Source organism: Rutidosis leptorrhynchoides, chromosome 6 (genome assembly GCF_046630445.1).
Source record: "Rutidosis leptorrhynchoides isolate AG116_Rl617_1_P2 chromosome 6, CSIRO_AGI_Rlap_v1, whole genome shotgun sequence".
NCBI lineage: Eukaryota > Viridiplantae > Streptophyta > Magnoliopsida > Asterales > Asteraceae > Rutidosis > Rutidosis leptorrhynchoides.
In genome coordinates this window covers 432636005-432658827 of record NC_092338.1, presented here as the reverse complement: position 1 = coordinate 432658827, position 22823 = coordinate 432636005, and the positions used below count along the sequence as shown (strand labels likewise).

Sequence of the window (22823 nt, the reverse complement as noted above, 5' to 3'; positions counted from 1 at the left end):
GCTTTGGTATGTAAGCAATCAATTACGGCTTATACCGAATTTAGGGATGAAAGCTACGCCCTTTCTGAATCGCCAAAAGAAGTTGCTTCATCTTCGAGTAGCGATGACGGATTTTAGCAATACGATATTCGCGATTACTTAGATTGATGAAGGTGCTTGTTAAAGATAGCCGTTAGGAAAATAATGTAATTGTTTTAGGAACTAAGTTGTTTTTCTATTTTTAGGAAAATAATGTAATCGTTTGTTTGCGAATGAATGAAATAAACGACTATTTTTTATTAATGAAAATAAAGTACAATAATTTAAATGACTAAAAAAATACATCAATTTGAACGAAATAATAAAATACATAACAATATATTAATCATCAAGATTAATATTAGCAGTACGAAAATAAGGTGATAAATTCCAAACGTGCTCGGTTAAATCTGACTCCAGTCGATTGTGAACTTGCCTATCTCTTATTTACTTAACCCTGACATCTCGAACCCTCAAATACCTTTCTAACCGAATAGGTCGGTTACTTGGTGTAGCAATCATTCTTTCATCTCTTTTTGAAATCAGAAATCCGTTATTTTCTTGAATCATGTTATGTAATACAACACATGTACATATGTCTTCTAATTTTGTTGAAATCCATAGATCTTGCCGGGGTCTTTAACATTGCAAATCTACCTTGTAGTACTCCGAATGCACGTTCAATATCTTTCCTTGCACTTTCTTGAAACCGTTTAAACTTTTTACGTGGTTCGTCAATTGAATTGTGGGGCGCTTTGACCAACATAGCCCAATCTGGGTATATACCATCACATAGGTAATACCCTCTCTCGTAGTGATGGCCGTTTACATTAAACGGTGAAGGTGGAGCAGTGCCTTCTTTTATAGTGTTAAACACCGGTGAATAATTTAAAGCGTTAATGTTGTTGTTTGCACCTGCCATACCAAAGAATGCATGCCATATCCACAAATCTTGAGAAGCCACTGCTTCAAGCATAATAGATGGGCCTTTTTGATCACCTCGAGTATATTGTCCTTGCCAAGCAATTGAACAATTCTTCCATTGTCAATGCATACAATCAGTACTTCCGAGCATACCCGGCAGACCATGTTTTTGCGCGTGAAAATTATAAAGCCGGGCAATATCATCGGCGGTTGGTTTTCTCAAATACACTGGTGCAAACAAATGAAATACGCATAAAAAAATTATCTAAACATAAAGCAGCCGTTTTCTCGCCAATTTTTATGTATTCGTCAAATAGATCTGGTATAGTTCCATTCGCCAATTGACGTATGGCCGCGATGCACTTTTGTAGGATCGTCAAACTTTGACGACCAACTGCATCTGGACGTTCCCTAAAAAACAAAAAATAATCGGGAATATTGGTACTGTTAAAGTTAGATATACCTTCGATGATTCGAAGAAATAATTCACGACTCATTCGAAAACGCCGTTTGAATTTTTTTTCCGGATGCACAGGTGTTTCTGAAAAATAATCATTGTATAACCTCACAGCCGCCTCTTCACGGTACCTTGGAATATAAACCCGTGTTCGAGGGACTCGTGAACTACTCGCTTCTCCCTTCACTTCTTCTTCCGTTAAACTCTTAACAAAATTAACTACCTTTTCATCATCGGAATCATCAATCAAAAAATCGATCATTTTGTATGCATTTTTCATTGTATGTGTAAAGAAAAAAGATAGAAATATAGATATTGTGTGTGTAAAATAATATATTTAGATGTATATATATAGATAAATAAATTTAAAGTTAATTTTTTTTATTCAAACTTGAAACATGGCAACTGATATAATTTTTGAGCCAACCGAATTTCGCCACGTGGCTCAACGGCCGTTGGAAGCACCGAAAAAACGCGAGTGGCAAAATCCGGGATACGGTCGATTGTTGGCGTTTCCGGCCTGCCACATAGGCACCAACGCCGTTGAAGAGGGTGCGTTACAACCGGTCTAATAGTTTAGATATTGATCCCTCTTGCCCATTTTACAAAAAAGGTAAAAGAAAATACGGATTATCATTTTGTCAATTGCAAGTATATTGTGCCATTGTGGGGAAACCTTTTTTCCATAGTGGCAGGCACAAATTCCAAACTTGTTAGGCGTTAATAATGCTATCAGTGAAGAATTATTCAATATTTGTTCACAAAATGTTAATAAAGCTATATGGGCGACGAGCAAAATTCTACTTTGGCTGATATGGAGGTGGCGAAACAGGCTTGTCCACAACCCTATCGAACAGAAGTAGGCGATTAAAAATGAAGATGTAATGGGGAGCCTTCGGATGCTTTCGCATCTTTGTTTGTCTAATTGAAGAAACTAGTTTTCGAAGCCTCGCTTCGCGCCGGAGGTTCGGTTTTCAATTTATTTTATTGCGTTTAGTTTGTAAAATTATTTCGTGGCTAACGATGACGTCGTTGAAGCGCAACTCGAGTCGAACTAAAAAGTATAACCCGTGAAATATTTAAATGTTATTTTAAATTAACAATATATGTGCATCTCCGCGTTTCGCTATGAAATTGTCGACTTTTAAAAATTTAACGCAAAATCAACGTGTATGAAAAGTACCCCATGAAATGTCCCGTTCTTATTGATTAAAAACGTTCCATATTAATTGATTTCGTTGCGAGGTTTTGACCTCTATATGAGACGTTTTTCAAAGACTGCATTCATTTTTAAAACAAACCATAACCTTTATTTCATAAATAAAGGTTTAAAAAGCTTTACGTAGATTATCAAATAATGATAATCTAAAATATCCTGTTTACACACGACCATTACATAATGGTTTATAATACAAATATGTTACATCGAAATCAGTTTCTTGAATGTAGTTTTTACACAATATCATACAAACATGGACTCCAAATCTTGTCCTTATTTTAGTATGCAACAGCGGAAGCTCTTAGTATTCACCTGAGAATAAACATGCTTTAAACGTCAACCAAAAAATGTTGGTGAGTTATAGGTTTAACCTATATATATCAAATCATAACAATAGACCACAAGATTTCATATTTCAATACATATCCCATACATAGAGATAAAAATCATTCATATGGTGAACACCTGGTAACCGACATTAACAAGATGCATATATAAGAATATCCCCATCATTCTGGGACACCCTTCGGATATGATATAAATTTCGAAGTACTAAAGCATCCGGTACTTTGGATGGGGTTTGTTAGGCCCAATAGATCTATCTTTAGGATTCGCGTCAATTAGGGTGTATGTTCCCTAATTCTTAGATTACCAGACTTAATAAAAAGGGGCATATTCGATTTCGATAATTCAACCATAGAATGTAGTTTCACGTACTTGTGTCTATTTTGTAAATCATTTATAAAACCTGCATGTATTCTCATCCCAAAAATATTAGATTTTAAAAGTGGGACTATAACTCACTTTCACAGATTTTTACTTCGTCGGGAAGTAAGACTTGGCCACTGGTTGATTCACGAACCTATAATAATATATACATATATATCAAAGTATTTTCAAAATATATTTACAACACTTTTAATACATTTTGATGTTTTAAGTTTATTAAGTCAGCTGTCCTCGTTAGTAACCTACAACTAGTTGTCCACAGTTAGATGTACAGAAATAAATCGATAAATATTATCTTGAATCAATCCACGACCCAATGTATACATATCTCAGTATTAATCACAACTCAAACTATATATATTTTGGAATCAACCTCAACCCTGTATAGCTAACTCCAACATTCACATATAGAGTGTCTATGGTTGTTCCGAAATATATATATAGATGTGTCGACATGATAGGTCGCAACATTGTATACGTGTCTATGGTATCTCAAGACTACATAATATACAATACAAGTTGATTAAGTTATGGTTGGAATAGATTTGTTACCAATTTTCACGTAGCTAAAATGAGAAAAATTATCCAATCTTGTTTTACCCATAACTTCTTCATTTTAAATCCGTTTTGAGTGAATAAAATTGCTATGGTTTCATATTGAACTCTATTTTATGAATCTAAACAGAAAAAGTATAGGTTTATTGTCAGAAAAATAAGTTACAAGTCATTTTTGTAAAGGTAGTCATTTCAGTCGAAAGAACGACGTCTAGATGACCATTTTAGAAAACATACTTCCACTTTGAGTTTAATCATGATTTTTGGATATAGTTTCATGTTCATAATAAAAATCATTTTCCCATAATAACAACTTTTAAATCAAAGTTTATCATAGTTTTTAATTAACTAACCCAAAACAACCCGCGGTGTTACTACGAAGGCGTAAATCCGATTTTACGGTGTTTTTCGTGTTTCCAGGTTTTAAATCATTAAGTTAGCATATCATATAGATATAGAACATGTGTTTAGTTGATTTTAAAAGTCAAGTTAGAAGGATTAACTTTTATTTGCGAACAAGTTTAGAATTAACTAAACTATGTTCTAGTGATTACAAGTTTAAACCTTTGAATAAGATAGCTTTATATGTATGAATCGAATGATGTTATGAACATCATTACTACCTCAAGTTCCTTGGATAAACCTACTGGAAATGAAAAAAATGGATCTAGCTTCAAAGGATCCTTGGATGGCTTGAAAGTTCTTGAAGCAGAATCATGACACGAAAACAGTTCAAGTAAGATTTTCACTCGAAATAAGATTGTTATAGTTATAGAAATTGAATTAAAGTTTGAATATGATTATTACCTTGTATTATAAAGATAACCTACTGTAAGTAACAAAGGTTTCTTGATCTTGGATGATTACTTGGAATGGATTTAGAAAACTTGGAAGTAAACTTGCAATCTTGGAAGTATTCTTGATTTTATGAAACTAGAACTTTTGGAATTTATGAAGAACACTTAGAACTTGAATATAGAACTTGAGAGAGATCAATTAGATGAAGAAAATTGAAGAATGAAAGTGTTTGTAAGTGTTTTTGGTCGTTGGTGTATGGATTAGATATAAAGGATATGTAATTTTGTTTTCATGTAAATAAGTCATGAATGATTACTCATATTTTTGTAATTTTATGAGATATTTCATGCTAGTTGCCAAATGATGGTTCCCACATGTGTTAGGTGACTCACATGGGCTGCTAATATCTGATCATGGAGTGTATATACCAATAGTACATACATCTAAAAGTTGTGTATTGTACGAGTACGAATACGGGTGCATACGAGTAGAATTGTTGATGAAACTGAACGAGGATGTAATTGTAAGCATTTTTGTTAAGTAGAAGTATTTTGATAAGTGTCTTAAAGTCTTTCAAAAGTGTATGAATACATATTAAAACACTACATGTATATACATTTTAACTGAGTCGGTAAGTCATCGTTAGTCGTTACATGTAAGTGTTGTTTTGAAACCTTTAGGTTAACGATCTTGTTAAATGTTGTTAACCCAATGTTTATAATATCAAATGAGATTTTAAATTATTATATTATCATGATATTATGATATATGAATATCTCTTAATATGATATATATACATTAAATGTCGTTACAACGATAATCGTTACATATATGTCTCGTTTCAAAATCATTAAGTTAGTAGTCTTGTTTTTACATATGTAGTTCATTGTTAATATACTTAATGATATGTTTAATTATCATAATATCATTTTAACTATATATATATGTATCCATATATATATCATCATATAGTTTTTACAAGTTTTAACGTTCGTGAATCACCGGTCAACTTGGGTGGTCAATTGTCTATATGAAACCTATTTCAATTAATCAAGTCTTAACAAGTTTGATTGCTTAACATATTGGAAACACTTAATCATGTAAATAACTATTTCATTTAATATATATATAAACATGGAAAAGTTCGGGTCACTACAGTACCTACCCGTTAAATAAATTTCGTCCCGAAATTTTAAGCAGTTGGAGGTGTTGACGTATCTTCTGGAAATAAATGCGGGTATTTCTTCTTCATCTGATCTTCTCGTTCCCAGGTGAACTCGAGTCCTCTACGAGCATTCCATCGAACGTTAACAATTGGTATCTTGTTTTGCTTAAGTCTTTTAACCTCACGATCCATTATTTCGACGGGTTCTTCGATGAATTGAAGTTTTTCGTTGATTTGGATTTCATCTAACGGAATAGTGAGATATTATTTAGCAAAACATTTCTTCAAATTTGAGACGTGGAAAGTGTTATGTACAGCCGCGAGTTGTTGAGGTAACTCAAGTCGGTAAGCTACTGGTCCGACACGATCAATAATCTTGAATGGTCCAATATACCTTGGATTTAATTTCCCTCGTTTGCCAAATCGAACAACGCCTTTCCAAGGTGCAACTTTAAGCATGACCATATCTCCAATTTCAAATTCTATATCTTTTCTTTTAATGTCGGCGTAGCTCTTTTGTCGACTTTGGGCGGTTTTCAACCGTTGTTGAATTTAGATGATCTTCTCGGTAGTTTCTTGTTTTATCTCCGGACCCGTAATCTGTCTATCCCCCACTTCACTCCAACAAATCGGAGACCTGCACTTTCTACCATAAAGTGCTTCAAACGGTGCCATGTCAATGCTTGAATGGTAGCTGTTGTTGTAGGAAAATTCTGCTAACGGTAGATGTCGATCCCAACTGTTTCCAAAATCAATAACACATGCTCGTAGCATGTCTTCAAGTGTTTGTATCGTCCTTTCGCTCTACCCATCAGTTTGTGGATGATAGGCAGTACTCATGTCTAGACGAGTTCCTAATGCTTGCTGTAATGTCTGCCAGAATCTTGAAATAAATCTGCCATCCCTATAAGAGATAATAGAGATTGGTATTCCATGTCTGGAGACGTCTTCCTTCAAATACAGTCGTGCTAACTTCTCCATCTTGTCATCTTCTCTTATTGGCAGGAAGTGTGCTGACTTAGTGAGACGATCAACTATTACCCAAATAGTATCATAACCACTTGCAGTCCTTGGCAATTTAGTAATGAAATCCAAGGTAATGTTTTCCCATTTCCATTCCAGGATTTCAGGTTGTTGTAGTAGACCTGATGGTTTCTGATGTTCAGCTTTGACCTTAGAACACGTCAAACATTCTCCTACATATTTAGCAATATCGGCTTTCATACCTGGCCACCAAAAATGTTTCTTAAGATCCTTGTACATCTTCCCCGTTCCAGGATGTATTGAGTATCTGGTTTTATGAGCTTCTCTAAGTACCATTTCTCTCATATCTCCAAATTTTGGTACCCAAATTCTTTCAGCCCTATACCGGGTTCCGTCTTCCCGAATATTAAGATGCTTCTCCGATCCTTTGGGTATTTCATCCTTTAAATTTGCCTCTTTTAAAACTCCTTGTTGCGCCTCCTTTATTTGAGTAGTAAGGTTAGTGTGAATCATTATATTCATAGATTTTACTCGAATGGGTTCTCTGTCCTTTCTGCTCAAGGCATCGGCTACCATATTTGCCTTCCCCGGGTGGTAACGAATCTCAAAGTCGTAATCATTCAACAATTCAATCCACCTACGCTGCCTCATATTCAGTTGTTTCTGATTAAATATGTGTTGAAGACTTTTTTGGTCGGTATATATAATACTTTTGACCCCATATAAGTAGTGCCTCTAAGTCTTTAATGCAAAAACAACCGCGCCTAATTCCAAATCATGCGTCGTATAATTTTGCTCGTGAATCTTCAATTGTCTAGACGCATAAGCAATCACCTTCGTCCATTGCATTAATACACAACCGAGACCTTGCTTTGAGGCGTCACAATATATCACAAAATCATCATTCCCTTCAGGTAATGACAATATAGGTGCCGTAGTTAAATTTTTCTTCAATAACTGAAACGCATTCTCTTGTTCATCCTTCCATTCAAATTTCTTCCCTTTATGCGTTAATGCAGTCAAGGGTTTTGCTATTCTGGAAAAGTCTTGGATGAACCTTCTGTAGTAACCAGCTAGTCCTAAAAACTGGCGTATGTGTTTCGGAGTTTTCGGGATTTCCCACTTTTCAACTGTTTCAATCTTTGCTGGATCCACCTGAATACCTTCTTTGTTCACTATGTGACTGAGGAATTGAACTTCTTCCAACCAAAATGCACACTTTGAAAACTTAGCGTACAGTTTTTATTTCCTCAATACTTCTAGCACTTTTCTCAAATGTTCTTCGTGCTCTTGATCATTCTTTGAGTAAATAAGTATGTCATCGATGAAAACAATGTCAAACGTGTCAAGATATGGCCCACACACTCGGTTCATAAGGTCCATGAACACAGCTGGTGCGTTAGTCAATCCAAACAGCATAACCATAAACTCGTAATGACCATAACGCGTCTTAAAAGCAGTTTTTGGAATATCATCCTCCTTTACTCGCATTTGATGATATCCAGAACGTAAATCAATCTTCGAATAAACCGATGAGCCTTGTAGTTGATCAAATAAGTCGTCAATTCTCGGCAGTGGATAACGGTTTTTGATGGTAAGTTTGTTCAACTCTCTGTAGTCAATACACAACCTAAATGTACCATCCTTCTTCTTGACAAACAAAACAGGTGCTCCCCATGGTGATGTGCTTGGTCGAATGAAACCACGTTCTAATAGTTCTTGCAGTTGGCTTTGCAGTTCTTTCATCTCGCTGGGTGCGAGTCTATAAGGAGCACGAGCTATTGGTGCAGCTCCTGGTACAAGATCTATTTGAAATTCAACAGATCGATGTGAAGGTAATCCCGGTAATTCTTTCGGAAATACATCGGGAAATTCTTTTGCGACGGGAACATCATTGATGCTCTTTTCTTCAGTTTGTACTTTCTCGACGTGGGCTAGAACAGCATAGCAACCTTTTCTTATTAGTTTTTGTGCCTTCAAATTACTAATAAGATGTAGCTTCGTGTTGCCCTTTTCTCCGTACACCATTAAGGGTTTTCCTTTTTCTCGTATAATGCGAATTGCATTTTTGTAACAAACGATCTCTGCTTTCACTTCTTTCTACCAGTCCATACCAATTATCACATCAAAACTCCCTAACTCTACTGGTATCAAGTCAATCTTAAATGTTTCGCTAACCAGTTTAATTTCTCGATTCCAACATATATTATCTGCAGAAATTAATTTACCGTTTGCTAATTCGAGTAAAAATTTACTATCCAACGGCATCAATGGAAAACTTAATTTAGCACAAAAATGTCTACTCATATAGCTTCTATCCGCACCCGAATCAAATAAAACGTAAGCAGATTTATTGTCAATAAGAAACATACCCGTAACAAGCTCCAGGTCTTCCTGTGCCTCTGCCGCATTAATATTGAAAACTCTTCCGCGGCCTTGTCCATTCGTGTTCTCCTGGTTCGGGCAATTTCTAATAATGTGGCCCGGTTTTCCATATTTATAACAAACTACATTGGCATAACTTGCTCCGACACTACTTGCTCCGCCATTACTCGTTCTGACACCATTTGTTCCTTTCGTTCTGTTAACCCCTGGTCCGTAGACCTCACACTTCGCTGCGCTATGACCATTTCTTTTACACTTGTTGCAAAATTTGGTGCAGAACCCCGAGTGATACTTTTCACACCTTTGGCATAGCTGCTTCTGATTGTTGTTGTTGTTGCGGTTGTTATTGTTGTTGGGATGATTGTTGTAGTTGTTGTTGTTGTTGTTGTTGTTGTTGTTGTTGGGCCGTTTGTTGTAGTTGCGATTGATGTTGCGATTGTTGGGATAATTGTTGAGATTATTGTTGTAATTGCTGTTGTTGTTGTATTGGTGATTCTTATCACCGTTTTCCTCCCACTTTCTTTTGACTTGCTTCACATTGGCCTCTTCAGCCGTCTGTTCTTTAATTCTTTCCTCAATCTGGTTCACTAGTTTGTGAGCCATTCTACATGCCTGTTGTATGGAGGCGGGCTCGTGTGAACTTATATCTTCTTGGATTCTTTCCGGTAATCCTTTCACAAACGCGTCGATCTTCTCTTCCTCATCTTCGAACGCTCCCGGACACAATAGGCATAATTCTGTGAATCGTCTTTCGTACGTGGTAATATCAAATAGTTGGGTTCGTAACCCTCTAAGTTCTGTCTTGAGCTTATTGACCTCGATTCTGGGACGGTACTTCTCATTCATCAAGTGCTTGAATGCTGACCACGGTAGTGCGTAAGCATCATCTTGTCCCACTTGCTCTAGATAGGTATTCCACCATGTTAACGCAGAACCTGTGAAGGTATGTGTAGCGTACTTCACTTTATCCTCTTCAGTACACTTACTTATGGCAAACACCGATTCGACCTTCTCGGTCCACCGTTTCAGTCCGATTGGTCCTTCGGTTCCATCAAATTCCAAAGGTTTGCAGGCAGTGAATTCTTTGTAGGTGCATCCTACACGATTTCCTGTACTGCTAGATCCAAGGTTATTGTTGGTATGTAGTGCAGCCTGTACTGCGGCTATGTTTGAAGCTAGAAAAGTACGGAATTCCTCTTCATTCATATTCACGGTGTGTCGAGTAGTCGGTGCCATTTCCTTCAAAATAGTCAAATGGAACAAGTTAATCATACAGAATATTAAGAGTAGTTAATAGTATTTCGTAGCATAATATGAACTCATTTATAAAAGCTTTTTCTTCATATTAGCGTTTTATAAGTTTAAATTTGGGTAGTACCTACCCGTTAAGTTCATACTTAATAGCTAATATACAATTTAACTACTACAATTCTATATGAAAAACTGATTATAATAATATTTCGCGTTCAAACTTTTATACAATATTTTACAAACTTACAATACCGCTTATTTTACATAAAGCATAAAATATAGCACACAATAACTTTGATACAAGATAGTTGTGAAGATAATTATAGCTAGTACACAAGTCGTTCAGCAAAGGCAATAAAGACACGTAATTCATACATCCAGAAACAAGTCATGCATTCTGGTTTTACTAAGACTACTTCCCATCCTTGGTCTTGTGGAACATAACCATTATGGCCGTTGATAAGACCACGTGTTGTAACGTCGTCAAAGGGACGAGGGTTATGTAATGACCAACAGTCTCGTAATAACCTAAAAACCTCATTTCTTACCACTATTACCGACTCCGTCACTTGTGGGAACGTTTTGTTTAATAGTTGTAGCCCGATGTTCTTTTTCTCACTTTGTTGAGAAGCGAACATTACTAACCCGTAAGCATAGCATGCTTCTTTATGTTGCATGTTAGCCGCTTTTTCTAAATCATGAAGTCCTATATTCGGATACATTGAGTCAAAATAATTTCTTAACCCGTTGCGTAAAATAGCATTTGGGTTCCCCGCAATATATGCGTCAAAGTAAACACATCGTAACTTATGGGTTTCCCAATGTGATATCCCCCATATTTCAAACGAAAGTCTCTTATAAACCAAGGCATTCTTGGAACGTTCTTCGAATGTCTTACAAACTGATTTCACCGTAAATAGTTGTGCCGAAGAATTCTGACCGACTCTAGACAAGATTTCATCAATCATGTCTCCGGGTAGGTCTCTTAAAATATTGGGTTGTCTATCCATTTTGTGTTTTTATACTGTAAAATTGAAACGACCCGTCCTAATCCACCTGGACGAAGTCATCAACATTTGGTCCCATTGCGATGATCGGCTCCAAGTAATGCCCTTATATTGAGCAAATGCACAGCGGAAGACTTAATTCGTACCTGAAAATAAACATGCTTTAAAGTGTCAACCAAAAGGTTGGTGAGTTCATAGGTTTATCATAACAATCATTTCAATATGTTAATAGACCACAAGATTTCATAATCATAAACATAATACACTCGCAAGTGTATGTAAAGCATTCTAAGTGGTTGAGCACTTGGTAACCATACTTAACATTTAATCAACGTCGCATATTCCCTTTATTATGAAATCTCACTACACTGTACCAAGTGTAGTCTACAAAACGAAGTACTGTGCAACCGTTGAATACTGGTCATCCAGTCCGGTTGGGGTTGTCAGGCCCGATAGATCTATCAACAGGATTCGTGTTTACAATACCTATGTAAATAGTACTTACCAAGCTACAGGGAAGTATGCCAGTGGTACAACTCAACGTAGAATATATTTTTAAGTACTTGTGTCTATTTCGTAAACATTTATAAAAACAGCGCATGTATTCTCAGCCCAAAAATATATATTGCAAAAGCAATTAAAAAGGGAGCAAATGAAACTCACTTTTGCCTTGAAGGTATTTAATTCGACTTGATCTCCGATAGATATCACAAACCTAACCATATATATAATATATCAACATATTTTCTTTTTAAGTAATCGTTACATATATATATATATATACTTTTAAATACTTTTAATATTTTCTTAGTCCGTAGTTAGCAGTCCGATGTTAGTGGTCCACAATTAGTTGCTTAAATAAAATAAATAAAGACCCCATCGTATTCGTATTGATCAGAATTAGTCTCGACCCATGGTACCATGTTGTCAAATGACGTGTTGCGTATATAAAGTACCGTGTTGTCAAATGACGTGTTGCGTACAATCATGAGGTCTTATGATTAATCTTCTCGTGTTGTTTACTGGTGATCCTGAAATATATAAAATCAAATCATAAGTAATTATATATAAAAATATCATATTAATTAGAAAAGTTATGATTAATTTACTTTTTCTCCAAATATTTTCGTAGCTAAACTAGCTTTGGATACCCAATCTTGTTTTAGTCGTAGTTTCTTCATTACAACTCCGTTTTTGTTGGTTCAACTTGCCACTTCCTTGGATCGAGTCAAATTTTAAGAATATGAACTGAAAATACCTTAGTTTGTATTCGAAATCATAGGTTATAGGTCAAACTTTGGTGAAACTTATGAAAGTGATCATTTTTCATCATAAAAATAACATTTAATGATCATTTTTCTAAAAATACTTACACTTCGAGTTAAACCATGAAATTTTTATGTGTTAACATATTCATAAGAAATATCATTTTTCCAGAACATGAACTTCCAATTCAAAGTTCAAGATGGTTTTTAATTATCCAACCCAAAACAGTCCCCGGTTGCACTCCGACGACGTAGATTCAGTTTTTAAGATGTTCTTTGTAAAACCAAGTTATATCTTGTTAGGTTAGCATATCATTATGATATATTACAGGTCTTGAAGTGTTTTAAAAGTCAAATTAGAAGGATCTATTTAGTTTGCGAACAAGTTTGAAATCATTCAAACTATGTTCTTGTTGTTAAAATTTTATACCACAAAATAAGATAGCTATATGAATATGAATTGAATAAGATTATGAACAAGGTTACTATCTCAAGTTACTTAGACAAAGTTACTGCAAAAGATAAGAAATAATCTTGGAATCAAAGAGTGGTGGAGTTAGATCAAAAGGTTGGAAGTAAACTTCTTCAAATGGGTGGTTATTTTAATATGTTCTTGAAAGAGTTTTCTTATGATGTTTAAGGCTTGTAATTGAAGCTAAATGATGGGAAAAATGCTTGGAGATGATCAAGTATGAAGTTAGGAGTGTTTTGAGAGAGAAATGAGGGTGTAGGTATGAGAAAATGGAATGAAGAAATGGTGTTCATTTATAAAAACATTTTTAGTTTATAAAGAAAGAAAAGGATTCCTAATTTTGTTTTCTTACTAATAATTCATACTACTTGACAAATCCTAGTTACCTCATATCTAGGGTAGTAATAATGTTGATTAAGATGTTGATTTGATGTGTATATACCAATAGTAAATACGTATAGAAGCTGGGTATGATATCGGTACATATACCCTAGATATACGTATAGAAATCTTGAGGAAACGGAACGAGAATTCAAATATAGCTATCTTTTGTGAATATACTTATATTGTTTTATGTATTTAAGTCCTTAAAAAGTGATTAAATACATTATATATACGATACATGTATAAGCATTATAGATTATAAGTATATATATCAAAGAATGTTACGTATAGTTATCGTTTTGAAAACTTAAGTTAGTAGTTTCAAAATATACTTATAACTCATTGTCATTAGTACACAATGAGATGTTAAACCATCCTTAGATCATGTTAAATATATATAAATACATATATATACACAAACATATAATTATCGTATGTTATATAGTTCGTGATATCATCGGTCATATTGGACGGTCAAACGTTGTGTAAAACTCTTTTCAAAAGCACAAGTCTCAACAATTTGGATTGCTTATCATGTTGGTATGGTTTAATTTATGTAAATATTAATCTCATAAGTATAATTTGGTCAAAAAATTCTGGGTCATTACAGTACCTACTCGTTAAAGAAATTTCGTCCCCGAAATTTTATAGAGGTTGCTATGGATAACAATAAGAAGGTTTTCATGACAAATATAAGGTGATAATGGAGTTTTATCATCATTGAGTAATTTAGATAAAATGATTTGATTATGCGAAGAATATAAATGAGACTATCGTAAAAGAGTGAGATGAGTAAAATATATTCGTCTTAACCGATGACGTAGTTATGATTGATTTCTGGGATTTAAGGGATTTAAAGAGAATCTTACGTAATAAGATTTGGTTCTTTGGTGATTAAGGAAATCAGGATCTTCTTTGATTATATGCAATAATCTGTTTCGATTGCTCTGTCGGATATTTCACTATAAATTTACCCATTAGTTTCCCTATTTTCCACGACTCACACCTTCTATTCTTTCTCCCTTGATTCTTACTTTAAAGCATTCATCAATATGCTCCATCCAGTCCTGATTCTTGATATACTCCTAATTTTTATATCTGTCATTCTTCTTTTTCATCTACCACCAGAAGAATCTATTTACTTCTACTATACTCTTGTGTTTATAGTGTTTCTAATTCTCCCGTGTCTCTATATTGCTATCTGCATCTATATACACGGTTTGTAATTTCGGGGTTATTATCGGAGTTTATATTCTTCATTATTTTTCGAAGCTTCATGCTTTCGTTTTCTCTTCCCGACTTCGAGTCAAGCGAGTAATGGTCCGGAATTCGTAGATATGAAATTCAGAATGAACATAGCTAATGCTCTAAGAAGAAAATGGTAATAGAACGATTTTGATTTGTTAAATTACCAGAATACCCTGGAGAAGACCGAGTCATCCCGAAAAATATTCTCTTGATATATTTAGAGATTAGAATGTAAGAGTCGTGTAAATGGCACATGATGACGGTACTGTGAATCATCATGCTTCATTAGAAACTCAGCATGACTTACTGTAATATAATGACATTGATCAAGTGTCATTATATTATACTAATCCATGCTTTAGTTCCCAACACTACTTCAAAACATTCATATTTTAAACTCGAAGGTTTCAGAATTTAGAAACTAACACAGTTTCTTTTATGTTGCAGATATTACGGAGAGATAAATGATCTCAGATAAGAATAGTTGTGAAAATATCGCCAGAAATATGGAGGATATTTATAATAGAACATTCGAGAATATCTTAGAATTTCTAATATCAATGGATGATGAAGAAGATTTGTCTGTGAAGGTTTAGAATGAGAAATAAGATGTTTGCTAACGATTTCAGCAGGCACAGAATCATTTGGATTCTTTGAAGGCAAACTTATTCTTTGTGATTTGTCCACGGCTTTCTTCATAGTTTCGCATAATCCGCTTTTCGGTACTAAATTTTCTATCGAGCGTTCCTAACACTCCTTTCTTTATCATCAAACTTTTGGCCATTAAGATCATCTACAACATGCTGCTTCATCAGCATTTTCAAAGTTAACTGATCTGAGTCATCGGTTATCAAACCGAGGTAGTTTCAGGAGAATTGTGTTTTTTTTTTTTAGAATGATTAATCGCTGATGGTAATATTGTGGAATATAAAAGGTTCCCCAGTAACAATAAAGAGTACGCATATATATCGCGGTTATAATAAAGTTGTTTAGGATGAAAAGTCGAAGTTGACTTGCTGGAGCTGTGACAAAATTAGCTACTTTGGAAAGGGATTGCAAAACGATCTTCGGTAATAACAATGTCAAAGGAACTAGAACAGATACGTGTCAAACGTTTACTCAATTTCCGAGGATTTTTCAGGTGCATAACTATATGCATCAATCTTTTCTTCCGTAGATGAAGTGCGGTTGGTTTATCCTCTCGATTGAGGTATTTTTAAGAATCATGATAGATTTGAACGTTGATTGTAATCGTCGAGATACAATGAGGTTTAAGATGAAATCAAGTGACAATCTTGAAGAAATGTTTAGTTTCATATGTTATAATCAATATTTTAATTCATTTTAATTGTCCAATGTCATTAGTCCACAGTCGATAGTCCACAGTAGCAGTCCAATAATTCATATATAGTTTAATATATAATATACGAATTAATTAATACGTGTCGTGACCCGTATACGTCTCAGACTCGATCACAACTCAAACTATATATATTATTGTAGAATCAACCTCAACCCTGTATAGAGAACTCGATCATTACTGCATATAGAGTGTCTATGGTGATTCCAAATAATATATATAGATGCGTCGATATATTATGATAAAACATTGTATACGTGTCCCGATATTTAAAGTGCGTAAAATAATTACAGAAATTAAATGACGATAAATAAAAGTGCGGTAATTAAATTGCGATAAATAAACTGCGATAAATAAAATGTAATCAGTTAGCTAGGAACAGTTAGCTGGAACAGTTAGCGTGGATTCTTAACAAAATTTTTCATAGTTAATTTGTTTGTTTCTAACAGATTTTATTTTGTCATATATTTTCTTCTTATGCCACTTGTTGGATTCTGGGAAGTCAAAATCCAAATATGAAATTGAATGAAAATGGTTATTCTACAGTGAACGGATACGTATATCGGTAGTTGTAAGTAGGATAGTAAATGACTGTTGAATCAGCTTCGACGAATGTACAATGTAACTTATTAAGATGAAATCTAATTATTCCTCGGGTATTACCTACCCGTTAAAAAAAATTCAGAACTTTTAATTACAATCTTTATGAAAACATATATACATATATATTTTCTTCAGATGAAATCATGAATTTAATGAGTTAATATGATATTAATCTCATTTGCTTTTCGGTTTGAGCTAGAATAAGAAATCTCTAAAACTTTTTGAAACCACATATTCTTCGCAGAATATCAATGAAGTTATGGATCAATACTTCATCGTCCATTATTGTTGGTACTCCTTGGTATCTATGGTGCGTATGATGTTGATGTTTGTGGGACAGATTATGATGTCGAGACGTGTGATGTGGATGTTGTTTGTTAGTGGTGATGATGGTATTGTTGATGTTATTGATGGTGGTGCTGATTATGCTGCTGGTGCTGCTGCTGGTGTTTGCAACCTTCGCACCATGTTCTCCAAAACCGTCACGCGAGCGCGAAGTTCGTTAACTTCTGCTAGTACACCGGGATGATTGGCGGTTGGAGCGAGCGAATGAACAAGATTTGTAATATGGGATAGTATATAATCGTGACGAGATACTCTAGAAATGAGAGAGAAAATGGTGTTTCGATTACGTTCGCCGGTAAGTGCTTCAGGTTCATCGCCAAGAGGGCAATTTGGTGGATGGAATGGATCACATTCTTCTTGTCTCCAGTGATTTAGTATATTACGAACCCATCCCCAATTCATCCAGAATAGATGATGGGAAATTGGTTGATCCATTCCGGTGACGCTGCTTTCGAAGCCCGAATGGAAATCCATATCGGCATAAGTGTCGAAATCTGAAGAATTCGAACTAGATGCGGAATCCATCTTGTATAATGGGGAAAATGAATTTTTGGTATGGAATAGATTATAGGAGTTAGATTTGATACTCTTCAATACATAATTTACATATGTATATATAATACCAAAATCCCGTAAATTACGGAGAATCTTTGAAAAGATATCAGTCAAAGTTCGCAATAACAGATATGCTAAGATAAGAATTCATCTATACACTATCAATGCAGTAAATGGAGTAAAACGTGTCTAGACTTATGAATGATAAGCAGGTAATTTCCTAAGGATGATAAGCAGATGATATCCGATTAGAAATGATAAGCAAAACTTTTGACATGTAGACACGGTCGAAGACCAGACTCATTAATGCATCCTAACAACTACTAGTTAGACACACTAATGCAAGACCTGGTTCGCTACGACCACCGCTCTGATACCAACTGAAATGACCCGTCCTAATCCGCCTGGACGAAGTCATCAACATTTGGTCCCATTGCGATGATTGGCTCCAAGTAATGTCCTTATATTGAGCAAATGCACAGCGAAAGACTTAATTCGTACCTGAGAATATACATGCTTTAAAGTGTCAACCAAAAGGTTGGTGAGTTCATAGGTTTATCATAACAATCATTTCAATATGTTAATAGACCACAAGATTTCATAATCATAAACATAATACACTCGCAAGTGTATGTAAAGCATTCTAAGTGGTTGAGCACTTGGTAACCATACTTAACATTTAATTAACGTCGCATATTCCCTTTATTATGAAATCTCACTACACTGTACCAAGTGTAGTCTACAAAACGAAGTAATGTGCAACCGTTGAATACTGGTCGTCCAGTCCGGTTGGGGTTGTCAGGCCCGATAGATCTATCAACAGGATTCACGTTTACAATACCCATGTAAATAGTAGTTACCAAGCTACAGGGAAGTATGCCAGTGGTACAACTCAACGTAGAATATATTTTTAAGTACTTGTGTCTATTTCGTAAACATTTATAAAAACAGCGCATGTATTCTCAGCCCAAAAATATATATTGCAAAAGCAATTAAAAAGGGAGCAAATGAAACTCACTTTTGCCTTGAAGGTATTTAATTCGACTTGATCTCCGATAGATATCACGAACCTAACCATATATATAATATATCAACATATTTTCTTTTTAAGTAATCGTTACATATATATATACTTTTAATACTTTTAATATTTTCTTAGTCCGTAGTTAGCAGTCCGATGTTAGTGGTCCGCAATTAGTTGCTTAAATAAAATAAATAAAGACCCCATCGTATTCGTATTAATCAGAATTAATCTCGACCCATGGTACCATGTTGTCAAATGACGTGTTGCGTACATAAAGTACCGTGTTGTCAAATGACGTGTTGCGTACAATCATGAGGTCTTATGATTAATCTTCTCGTGTTGTTTACGGGTGGTCCTGAAATATATAAAATCAAATCATAAGTAATTATATATAAAAATATCATATTAATTAGAAAATTTATGATTAATTTACTTTTTCTCCAAATATTTTCGTAGCTAAACTAGCTTCGGATACCCAATCTTGTTTTAGTCGTAGTTTCTTCATTACAACTCCGTTTTTGTTGGTTCAACTTGCCACTTCCTTGGATCGAGTCAAATTTTAAGAATATGAACTGAAAATACCTTAGTTTGTATTCGAAATCATAGGTTATAGGTCAAACTTTGGTGAAACTTATGAAAGTGATCATTTTCCATCATAAAAACAACATTTAATGATCATTTTTCTAAAAATACTTACACTTTGAGTTAAACCATGAAATTTTTATGTGTTAACATATTCATAAGAAATATCATTTTTCCAGAACATGAACTTCCAATTCAAAGTTCAAGATGGTTTTTAATTATCCAACCCAAAACAGCCCCCGGTTGCACTCCGACGACGTAAATTCAGTTTTTAAGATGTTCTTTGTAAAACCAAGTTATATCTTATTAGGTTAGCATATCATTATGATATATTACAGGTCTTGAAGTGTTTTAAAAGTCAAGTTAGAAGGATCTATTTAGTTTGCGAACAAGTTTGAAATCATTCAAACTATGTTCTTGTTGTTAAAATTTTATACCACAAAATAAGATAGCTATATGAATATGAATTGAATAAGATTATGAACAAGGTTACTACCTCAAGTTACTTGGACAAAGTTACTGCAAAATATAAGAAATAATCTTGGAATCAAAGAGTGGTGGAGTTAGATCAAAAGGTTGGAAGTAAACTTCTTCAAATGGGTGGTTATTTTGATATGTTCTTGAAAGAGTTTTCTTATGGTGTTTAAGGCTTGTAATTGAAGCTAAATGATGGGAAAAATGCTTGGAGATGATCAAGTATGAAGTTAGGAGTATTTTGAGAGAGAAATGAGGGTGTAGGTATGAGAAAATGGAATGAAGAAATGGTGTTCATTTATAAAAACGTTTTTAGTTTATAAAGAAAGAAAATGATTCCTAATTTTGTTTTCTTACTAATAATTCATACTACTTGACAAATCCTAGTTACCTCATATCTAGGGCAGTAATAATGTTGATTAAGATGTTGATTTGATGTGTATATACAAATAGTAAATACGTATAGAAGCTGGGTATGATATGGGTACATATACCCTAGATATACGTATAGAAATCTTGAGGAAATGGAACGAGAATTCAAATATAGCTATCTTTTGTGAATATACTTATATTGTTTTATGTATTTAAGTCCTTAAAAAGTGATTAAATACATTATATATACGATACATGTATAAGCATTATAGATTATAAGTATATATATCAAAGAATGTTACGTATAGTTATCGTTTTGAAAACTTAAGTTAGTAGTTTCAAAATATACTTATAACTCATTGTCATTAGTACACAATGAGATGTTAAACCATCCTTAGATCATGTTAAATATATATATAAATACATATATATACACAAACGTATAATTATCATATGTTATATAGTTCGTGATATCATCGATCATATTGGACGGTCAAACGTTGTGTAAAACTCTTTTCAAAAACACAAGTCTCAACAATTTGGATTGCTTATCATGTTGGTATGGTTTAATTTATGTAAATATTAATCTCATAAGTATAATTTGGTCAAAAAATTCTGGGTCATTACAAAAATAGACAAGAGTTAGATTCATAAAAAAAAAAATACTTATTAATACAAGCAATTTTTACATATATCATAAAGCATAAGCACACTATATTACATATATTACACCACACGAATACAACTATCTTATTCCGACTCGCTCGTTTCTTCTTCTTCAGTTTTGGTTCGTTTTGCCAAGTTTCTAGGGATATATGATGTTTCCCTAATACTAGCTGTCATTTTCCACAACGGTTTAGAAAAACCTGGTGGTTTAGAGGTTCCCGGGTCATTGTTACAACTTAAGGACTTCGGGGGTTGACGATACATATAAAGTTCATCGGGGTTGGAATTAGATTTCTCTATTTTTATGCCATTTCCCTTATTATTTTCTTTTCCCTTTTTAAATTCAGTTGGGGTAATTTCTATAACATCATCGGAATTCTCGTCGGAATCCGATTCATCGGAGAATTGGTAATCCTCCCAATATTTTGCTTCCTTGGCGGAAACACCATTGACCATAATTAACCTTGGTCGGTTGGTTGAGGATTTTCTTTTACTTAACCGTTTTATTATTTCCCCCACCGGTTCTATTTCTTCCTCCGGTTCCTCCTCTTCCGGTTCTGATTCTTCTTCCGGTTCTGATTCTTCTTTCGGTTCCTCTTCAGGAACTTGTGAATCAGTCTAATATATATTTGACTCTTCGTTATTATTAGGTGAGTCAATGGGATTTGTACTAGAGGTAGACATCTATCACACAATATCAAACATGTTAAGAGATTAATATATCACATAATATATACATGTTAATAATATATAGTTTCCAACAAAAATGTTAAGCAATCATTTTTTAAAGAAAACACGGTCGAAGTCCAGACTCACTAATGCATCCTAACAAACTCGATAAGACACACTAATGCAAATTTTCTGGTTCTCTAAGACCAACGCTCAGATACCAACTGAAATGTCCCGTTCTTATTGATTAAAAACGTTCCATATTAATTGATTTCGTTGCGAGGTTTTGACCTCTATATGAGACGTTTTTCAAAGACTGCATTCATTTTTAAAACAAACCATTACCTTTATTTCATAAATAAAGGTTTAAAAAGCTTTACGTAGATTATCAAATAATGATAATCTAAAATATCCTGTTTACACACGACCATTACATAATGGTTTATAATACAAATATGTTACATCGAAATCAGTTTCTTGAATGCAGTTTTTACACAATATCATACAAACATGGACTCCAAATCTTGTCCTTATTTTAGTATGCAACAGCGGAAGCTCTTAGTATTCACCTGAGAATAAACATGCTTTAAACGTCAACAAAAAAATGTTGGTGAGTTATAGGTTTAACCTATATATATCAAATCATAACAATAGACCACAAGATTTCATATTTCAATACATATCCCATACATAGAGATAAAAATCATTCATATGGTGAACACCTGGTAACCGACATTAACAAGATGCATATATAAGAATATCCCCATCATTCCGGGATACCCTTCGGATATGATATAAATTTCGAAGTACTAAAGCATCGAGTACTTTGGATGGGGTTTGTTAGGCCCAATAGATCTATCTTTAGGATTCGCGTCAATTAGGGTGTCTGTTCCCTAATTCTTAGATTACCAGACTTAATAAAAAGGGGCATATTCGATTCGATAATTCAACCATAGAATGTAGTTTCACGTACTTGTGTCTATTTTGTAAATCATTTATAAAACCTGCATGTATTCTCATCCCAAAAATATTAGATTTTAAAAGTGGGACTATAACTCACTTTCACAGATTTTTACTTCTTCGGAAAGTAAGACTTGGCCACTGGTTGATTCACGAACCTATAACAATATATACATATATATCAAAGTATTTTCAAAATATATTTACAACACTTTTAATACATTTTGATGTTTTAAGTTTATTAAGTCAGCTGTCCTCGTTAGTAACCTACAACTAGTTGTCCACAGTTAGATGTACAGAAATAAATCAATATATATTATCTTGAATCAATCCACGACCTAGTGTATACATA

General features: G+C 34.1%; 1 protein-coding gene across 1 annotated transcript; it reads right to left on the bottom strand.

Annotated features, from left to right (window-relative positions):
- Positions 1-589: 589 nt before the first annotated feature.
- LOC139855270 (uncharacterized) lies at positions 590-1679 on the bottom strand. The gene is made up of 3 exons (XM_071844507.1): positions 1406-1679; positions 1096-1170; positions 590-1032 (listed from the first exon to the last, which is right to left on the bottom strand). The coding sequence occupies exons 1-3, from the start codon at positions 1677-1679 to the stop codon at positions 590-592; spliced, it is 792 nt and encodes a 263-aa protein (XP_071700608.1).
- Between the last annotated feature and the right edge of the window lie 21144 nt (positions 1680-22823).